Source organism: Cryptomeria japonica, chromosome 8 (assembly GCF_030272615.1).
Source record: "Cryptomeria japonica chromosome 8, Sugi_1.0, whole genome shotgun sequence".
Taxonomy (NCBI): domain Eukaryota; kingdom Viridiplantae; phylum Streptophyta; class Pinopsida; order Cupressales; family Cupressaceae; genus Cryptomeria; species Cryptomeria japonica.
Genome location: NC_081412.1, coordinates 153,411,797 through 153,420,133, shown reverse-complemented (window position 1 = coordinate 153,420,133; position 8,337 = coordinate 153,411,797). Strand labels below are relative to the sequence as shown.

The following is an 8,337-nucleotide window of genomic DNA, read 5'->3' as shown; positions in this document are numbered from 1 at the left end:
GCTATTGTCAAATGGAAACCGGATATTGTGTTTTTGCAAGAAGTTAAACTGAATGGAGCCAAGCCCAATTATTCTCTATCTAGTGTATGGAGAGATGTTGTTTTCTTATATACATCGCATAGAGAAGGGAGAGGTGGTGTGGTTATTGGTTTAGCTCCTTGGGAAAGCAAGTTTATTATTGATAAAGGAGAGGATCCGTCACATAGTTGTGTGTGGGTCCTCTCTTTTATCCATGGTAAACCAATTGGTTTTTGTTTAGTTTATGCTCCTAACATTTCTAAAGAGATGTGTGAGTTATGGGAATGGATGACCTACCATCTCCCTCAAGCTGATCGGGTTATTGGAGGAGATTTTAATATGGTGGAACATTGTATTGATCATAGTTGGCATAATGGGGTTAAATTGAGCAATTAAGAGTTTGAAAAATGGTTCTTTTGCCAGAACTCATTGGGGGTTGTTGACCCTATTTATAACAAACCTCATTCCCATAATAACAATTGGTTTACATGGTCTAATTGTAGATTAGGGGCTTATAGAAAAATCTATCGACTTGACAGGTTTTATGTCTCTCCTAACCTACAGTTATCCCATGTGGATAATGGATGTTGGGTCAAAGTAGATTATTTTACTTTATTATTAGATAACTTCCCCATCATTTGTCTTTTGAAGGAGGAAGTTAAAGAAGAGATTTACAACTTGCCTTTTAAAATTAACATTGCACATCTAAAATTCCTTCTTGTGTTGCTACTTTGGTTGGTGTTTGGAATTCCATTCCTAAACCTAAACATGGTGAATCTTATCGAATTTGGTAGCAAGATGCCATATCAAGGAAGATTTTTATCTTGTTTACCTAGAGGCATTAAGATATGGTTCGTTAGGTCCTGAAATTAACAAAGGCTTAATTAATCTTATCCCAAAAGGAAAGAGTGAGGATTCTCTTTCTAGATGGTGCCCCATTACTCGTGCATTACTCTTCTTAATACTTCTTAGAAAATCATTGCTAAAGCTATATCTTTAAGAATCAAACCAGTAGCTAAGGGGATAGTTAGACCTGAACAATCTGGGTTCTTGGGTGGACGTTTTATCCTTAATAATTTAATCTTGTCTTGGGAAACTTGGGAATGGGCACATGATACTTAGCTAGTGAAACTTGATTTTGACAAGGCTTATGACAGAATGAGGTGGAAATTTATTATAAAAATGCTTCAATGGCTTGGGTTTGGTCCTATACTGTGTAAGCATGTTCAAATGTTGTTTTAGGATGCAAATGCTCATATGTGATTAATAATTCGCTCACTGATTCATTCCCCTACAACAGTCTATCAGGAAGGGCTGCCCTTTATCACCCTTCCTCTATGTGCTTGTTGAAGATGCTTTGGCTTATCTATTGAAAAAATTTAATAAAATGAATCTTATTAAGGGTATTCTTATTCCTAATAATATAATAGTTATCAATTCACACTTTGCTAATGACAATCTTCTTTTCATTCAAAATTCAAAAATCAAAATTGATAATGTCATGCAAGCCTTAAATCTATACTGTTCAGTTTCGGGTTCTAAGCTTGCTCACCACAAAATAGAGTTCCTATTTATCAGTTCTGCTCCTATTCCAAATCAAACATGGAGAGATTACCAGATATTTGGGTATACCTTTTGGTTTGGGAGTTTCTTTATCATATATGTGGAGTTGGTTTATAGTTCAACTGAAAAACAAGATCTTTAATTGGAAAAATAAATATTTATCACTTGCTAGTAAACTTCAAGTGGTTAACAAAAAGTTTTTGGCTTCCCATGTTTATTATTCCTCTTGTTGGATGTCATCCAAGAAAGGTTATGAAGAGCTTAATAAGATTGTGCGACAATTCTTAATTTATAGACAAATTGGGATGGCAAATCAAGTTTTAAGTCTTCATCTTGGTTCCATTATGTTCAACCAAAAAACAAGGGTGGGCTAGGGCTACTTGATCCTAAGACTCAAGGTTTTTGCTTATTGGCAAAATGGATTAGTAGAGTGATGAGTGGGGATGAACCTTGAAAAATTTTGGTTCGTCATCATATTTCTCTTGCTACTGTTAACAAATGGCAAGGTGTCGGATGGATTAATAAAATATGGATGACTTCTTACTTTCGGTTAAGGGCCTCTTTTCCTTTACAATCCATTTGGAAAGCCTGGCAACATGTTTGTAATCTACAGCAATGGAAATTTTTTTTGGCAAACTGGGTTCAACTTCTTCTCTTCTTCTATTTGGTGGAACAAATTAGTGCAATGTCATGGGCTTCCTCTTGCACTCATCTTCCCCAAACAAGCCTTATATTTATTTTAAGAAGGGGGTGCAACAGTTTAATAATATATGGGATTTTAATTCACTGGATTGGGTTAAATGGCATAACATTAAAGTATCCTTCAATTTGAATGACAAGTTTGAAGGGTTCTTGACATTTGTCAAATCATTGGTGCCTGATGATTTGCTCATGAAACTCTGCTTTCCTCTTCAATGCAATGTTTTTAAAGATTGGCTTTGGCTAGGGAAAACTCCTTTCTTATTTTTTCCTTTAAAGAAGATTTACTTGACTTTGCTTCCAAAATTGAAGCTTAATCCCATGTTGAACATTAAATGGGGTTGTAAATTTAAAGAAAAAACATGGAGACATCTTAGTGCTCAAATATGGAGGACCAAAGTTGATTCAAATGCTCAAATTTTAACTTGGAAAATTCTGCATCATAAACTGCTTGTAGGGGACAAATTGAGATATTTAAAGACTGTTCCAACTTTGTGCCCTTTTTGCCAGCGTGCTGAAAGTGTGAAATATTTTTTGAGATTGTTTTTGGGCTAAAATAAAATGGATTTCAATCTTTGAACATTTTCTTGCAATTTTTTACAGTGTTTTAGGTTGAAAGGAAGTAGTTTTGGGTATTCATTTGTCAAAGAATATTATTGCTGATTCTATGAGACAAACTATCTTGCTTCATATATGGAAAAGTAGATGTTTAGCTGTGTTTTCTTATGTTTCAACATATTTTTTGTGCTCTCAATTGGAGAAGAAGACTTCCTACAACAGGTTTTTGGAAGAAATAAAGTACCAGTTTGTTCAAATTCATGCCGAGGAAGTTCAATGTTCGAGACAGCTGTAAAAGCTCTTCAAATTTTGAATGTAATTTTTGAACAACTGCAATTATTTTATATAGTTGATGTTTTGCTCATGCCTGCTTCAGTTACTAGGCTCATAGAGCGTTGTAAAGTCTTTAGGATCAGCTGTTGGCTTTGTTGTTATTATTTATGACATTTATGTTGACAGTGCTATAGCTGATGTGTGACAGTTTCTTTCATTTCTTCCAGCTCATTTTAAGCTGTTTATTATTTACTTTATTATATTTCTGCTTTGTTCAATTAAAAAAAGAAAAAATGAAAAAAAAAGAAAGAAATAAGAATGAATTTTAATTTTTTTTAAAGAGATTCAGAAATTAAAAAACATTTTATCTTTGAATGTTCAATATATACGAAAATCTAAACTAAATATGAAAAATATTAAGAGTCAACTAATATAATCAATAATCTCATAGACCACCTTAAAACGCAATTAAGATCATTTAATTCTCCGCACCAATCCCAAAAACAGAGTTGTAAAGAATAAGATAATCTTCGTAGTGTGATTTTCTAAATGGTGGAAGATAACCAGAGACCAAAAGCTCCATTAATGGAGGTCCGGACGATACAAAGATTCCCATTAACACAAGCTTGAAATTTCCAAAATTGAACAGTGCAAAATCCATTACTAATTATGATTTCTGCCTTCAACGGGAAGTTTCCATTGACATTTCAACTTACACTTGGCAGAAGCGTACAAGTAGAGAACATTGCTGTTAATGACTTGCAATCCACTGAGGATCCTTTCTAGCGACCGTCACCTACAGATTGCCACGTTGAATAAACGTAAAGCTTAATTAGTTTCAGCAGCACGCGTGTCCGATCCCATGCGGGAGCACTGATTTGAGGTTCTTATCACATGAGAGAATGGGCCGCTGAAATTATGGAGGCCTCGAATGGCGGTCCGATCTGTCGGTTGGAAAAGAACGGGAAACTTCGAGCCCTAGATCGGGAGGCTCTACACTCTTCGGGAGCCAGAGAATTCCTTTATTTCACCTCTATTTAACTCATCCATTATCCGCCATGATCACTACCTCGGTTTCGGCTTTTCTTTAATTGTTTGCTTTTTAATTCGCTCTCAAGCTATACAGCCTTTGAATTTCTCAGATCTTCCAAAACCTCGTTTTCTGCAAATGGGTCCAGAGGCACCTGCCGATGCGTTCAGCAGTAATGTAGTGGGACTTTGCGCGGGTTACTCCAAGCGAGCGTATGTAACGTTTCTGGCGGGAGATGGAGATTATGTGAAGGGCGTGGTGGGACTGGTGAAGGGCCTGCGAAAGGTTAAGAGTCCGTATCCTCTGATTGTGGCGGTTTTGCCTGATGTTCCGGACCGGCACAGAAGGCTTCTGAGCAGCCAAGGCTGTATTGTTCATGAAATCCAGCCTATTTATCCTCCAGAGAACCATGTTCAGTTTGCCATGGCGTATTATGTTATCAATTACTCAAAGCTACGGATTTGGGAGGTAGGTAAAGCTAAATGGATGAAAAAGGATATCATTTCTTGCTTATTTTTGTTTTTATTTTTCTGGTTTAGGGTTTAAGTTAACTTTGTTGAATTTCGTGGTGATTTTAGTTTGAAGAATACAACAAGATGATCTATCTGGATGCCGATATTCAAGTTTATGATAATATTGATCACCTTTTCGATCTGCCGGACGGCCATTTCTATGCGGTTATGGACTGCTTCTGTGAAAAGACCTGGAGTCATACTCCTCAGTATAAGATTGGCTACTGCCAGCAGTGCCCTGAGAAGGTCCAGTGGCCTTTTGAATTAGGGCAGCCCCCTGCTCTGTATTTTAATGCAGGCATGTTCGTGTTTGAGCCGAGTAAATTGACCTCCGATACTCTGATACATACCCTGCAAATCACCCCTCCTACGCCTTTTGCCGAGCAGGACTTCTTGAACATGTTTTTCCAGAAGATGTACAAGCCTATTCCTTTGATTTACAACCTAGTATTGGCTATGTTATGGCGCCATCCTGAAAATGTGGAGCTGGATAAAGTAAAAGTCGTCCACTATTGCGCAGCTGTAAGTAGTTCACCCTTTAAATACATCAAATCTCTACAATATTTCTTGTTTATAATATAATCTTTAAAATATTTCTGAATTGAATTATAACATGTTTTTCTCTGATCTAGAAAGAGGAATAATATCTTCACCCTTTAAATGCATGAAATCTACAATATTCCTGGTTTATAATATAAACTTTACAATATTTCTGAATTTGAATTATGTTTAAGTTTTTTTCTTATCTCTTTCTTTAACTTTCTCATTTTGAAGATTCCTGGTTCATAATATAATCTTTACAATATTTCTGAATTTGAATCATGTAAGTTTTTTTCTCATCACTTTCTTTAACTTTCTCATTTTGAAGATTGATCTATTTTTTTCAAATCTGTTTATTTAACTTTCTTTTTGAAGATTGATCATGAAATATGATCTGTTTTATTTCTCTTCTCATAAATCATAATTTGAAATATAATCCAGAAGTAGCGCCGAGATTAGCTTCACCCTTTCTATTTTCTTTTACAAATTTAGGGCCTATAAAATTCATATTCCACTGTATGTATGTTCTCATCTGGCCTGTCTCTGGCGATGCAGGGATCGAAGCCATGGAGATACACAGGGAAAGAGGAGAACATGCAGAGGGAAGACATAAAGATGCTGGTAAACAAATGGTGGGAAATTTACAACGATCCAACTCTGGACTTCAAATGGCTAGACGTAATACCGGACTCTCAGACCATGTCTGGTCTCCAGCAAGTGACAGAGAATTCCTTGTTATCCGCCATGCCAAGGATGCATCCTGCTCTGACATCTGTTCCGCCTGCTGCGTAGTAATGTGAGATAGAATTTAAATGTTTATTTCATAAAGCAATGACAGTTGATCGTTTTCATATGCATTTGCTTTTTTTCTGGAAAAATTTCAGAGCCCAGGACAACCAGAACGAAGAAATGTCTTACATATATATCTACTTTTGTATATCATGGGAACAAAGAAAGTATCCCTACTGTTTCTCATACAGAGCTTTTTGACAGAAAATTGTTTAATACAAGTATATGTATTTATTGAAGAGTGACAAAAAATAATTTGTGTGAACTTTTCGCAGAAAACTGAATGAGAAATTTTTAATCTTAATGGACTATGAAAATGTCTGTCTTTGACTTGCATATACCGAATCAAGAAAATGCACTGTGCATTAAGATATCTGTTGATGATTTGTCATCACAATTGAGATTGTAAAATAGAAATTAGGTGGAACGCGTGGATATGGTAATGGAAGTTTAAAGGTTTGAAATTATGAATATATTTGTTGGAAGACTAGAGATAATAATTCTCCGTTTAATTCTGTTCTCAAATAATTATTAATTAAAGTTACGTCCGGTTGATGCCCAGCATGAAGTTAATAGGCAGTAGATTTTTTAATAAATATATCTTATTTAAATTAATATTTTTATATTTATTTAAATAAGAGATGCAAAGTGTCAAGTTCCAGTCAAAAGTGGTTAAAGTGGCTAGTCTAATAAAAAAGAAAGGAAGAAGAAATATGGGAAATAAATATCTAGGGAGAGTGGGAGATAGAAGGGGGGAGATATATCTAGAGACAAGGGGGGAAAGTAAGATAGGAGATAGGTGGATAAAGAGAAAGAGAAAGAGAAAGAGAGACATAGATGAAGAGGTAGAGAGATATAAAGAGATATAGATGGCGAAATAGAGTAATAGAGAGATAGAGATAGAAGAAGATATGGGAGATAAGAAGAAGAGATAAAAGTATAGATGGCGAAATAGAGTAATAGAGAGATATAGATAGAAGAAGATATGGGAGATAAGAAGAAGAGATAAAAGAATAAACACATATACAAATAAATAGAGTAGAGATATAGCTATAGACAGAGGGGGGAAAGTAAGATAGGAGATAGGTGGATAAAGAGAAAGAGATAGAGAGACATAGATGAAGAGATAGAGATATAGCTAGAGACAAAGGGGGGAAAGTAAGATAGGAGATAGGTGGATAAAGAGAAAGAGATAGAGAGACATAGATGAAGAGGTAGAGAGATATAAAGAGATATAGATGGTGAAATAGAGTAATAGAGATAGAAGAAGTTATAAGAAGATATTGGAGATAAGAAGAAGAGAGAAAATAATAAACACAAACAAATAAATAGAGTTATCTTTATTTGCATTTATTGCCCCTCCCTTCGGTATTTTAAAGGGTTTTCTTTTAAAATGAAGATCTTATTATATTTTTTTTAATTAAATTTAAATATAAATTAATTAAATTTTTTATTAATTGATTAAAAAATTAGAATAACTAGAAAATAACATATTTTTGAATATGTTTTTCTTATTTAAATTGTTATTTTTTTTGTATTAGAAATCGAAAGATCGATAATCGGAGAGTTTATACAAAAAAGATTAAGGGAGGCATAGCCTCAACCACCAAACTGAGAAACCAGACTTAAGCAAACAACATATATAGCTATCACCTAACACAACAAAAAAGGGGGCTGTTGAAGAGTATTTATAGTTATGATATTATCAGAGGGCACTACTGCAAGACCTCGTCCCGATCCTCTAGCCTAGTGCTCCTTCCATCCAGACCACCTTCTTTCTTTCCAGGATCTGGGAGCACATTTATATCTTGTTGAAGAGTGGAGGCCTATTATCCTGGAGCTCCTTAATCGGTTTCTTCACAGCCTTATCAAAGGAGACTTGGTTCTCAGCGAGTCTGGCCCATTCATAGTCGTCCTACATCTCGTAGACAAACATAGTTGCCCTGTCATCTTTGAGGAATCACAATAGTTTGTTCCTCTCCATGTTCATCAGAAAGCAAACCTGCACAACAATTTTGTAATGTGTGAGTTTTTTAGAAAAACCAGTAAGTTCCCTTTCATTACCTTGAAACTTCAACTCATTCCTAAGTTTCCAAATAAACCAAAGTATGAAGGAAGATAGGATTTGCCAAACTAGGTTAGCATCCTTCTTAAGCCCATGAGTAAAACCAATGATTATATCAAGAGTACATACATGTTCTATGATAGAGATTCCAAACATTAACCAAATTTCTCTAGCAAAAGGGCAGTCAAGGAAAATGTGGCACGCAGTCTCAGGCTTCCTGCAAATAGAGCATAGGTCGTATGCGACAGTCTTATTCCTAATAGGTAATCTGTCCAGTATAAGTTGCCACC

At 35.3% G+C, this 8,337-nt stretch overlaps 1 protein-coding gene across 1 annotated transcript; it reads left to right on the top strand.

The window, feature by feature from the left end:
- The first annotated feature begins 4,014 nt into the window (after nucleotides 1-4,014).
- LOC131031565 (galactinol synthase 1) lies at nucleotides 4,015-6,221 on the top strand. Its single transcript, XM_057962716.2, has 3 exons — nucleotides 4,015-4,609; nucleotides 4,720-5,175; nucleotides 5,749-6,221. Exons 1-3 carry the CDS (start codon nucleotides 4,280-4,282, stop codon nucleotides 5,983-5,985), a joined length of 1,023 nt encoding a protein of 340 aa, XP_057818699.2. The 5' UTR covers nucleotides 4,015-4,279; the 3' UTR covers nucleotides 5,986-6,221.
- The last annotated feature ends 2,116 nt before the right edge of the window (nucleotides 6,222-8,337 follow it).

What these genes read in the sequence shown, in the direction of transcription:
- LOC131031565 (XM_057962716.2), top strand. Translation starts at nt 4,280, where the DNA reads ATGGGTCCAGAGGCACCTGCCGATGCGTTCAGCAGTAATGTAGTGGGA. An exon ending in CAAAGCTACGGATTTGGGAG is followed by an intron (nt 4,610 to 4,719) that starts GTAGGTAAAGCT and finishes TGGTGATTTTAG; the next exon opens with TTTGAAGAATACAACAAGAT. An exon ending in TCGTCCACTATTGCGCAGCT is followed by an intron (nt 5,176 to 5,748) that starts GTAAGTAGTTCA and finishes CTGGCGATGCAG; the next exon opens with GGATCGAAGCCATGGAGATA.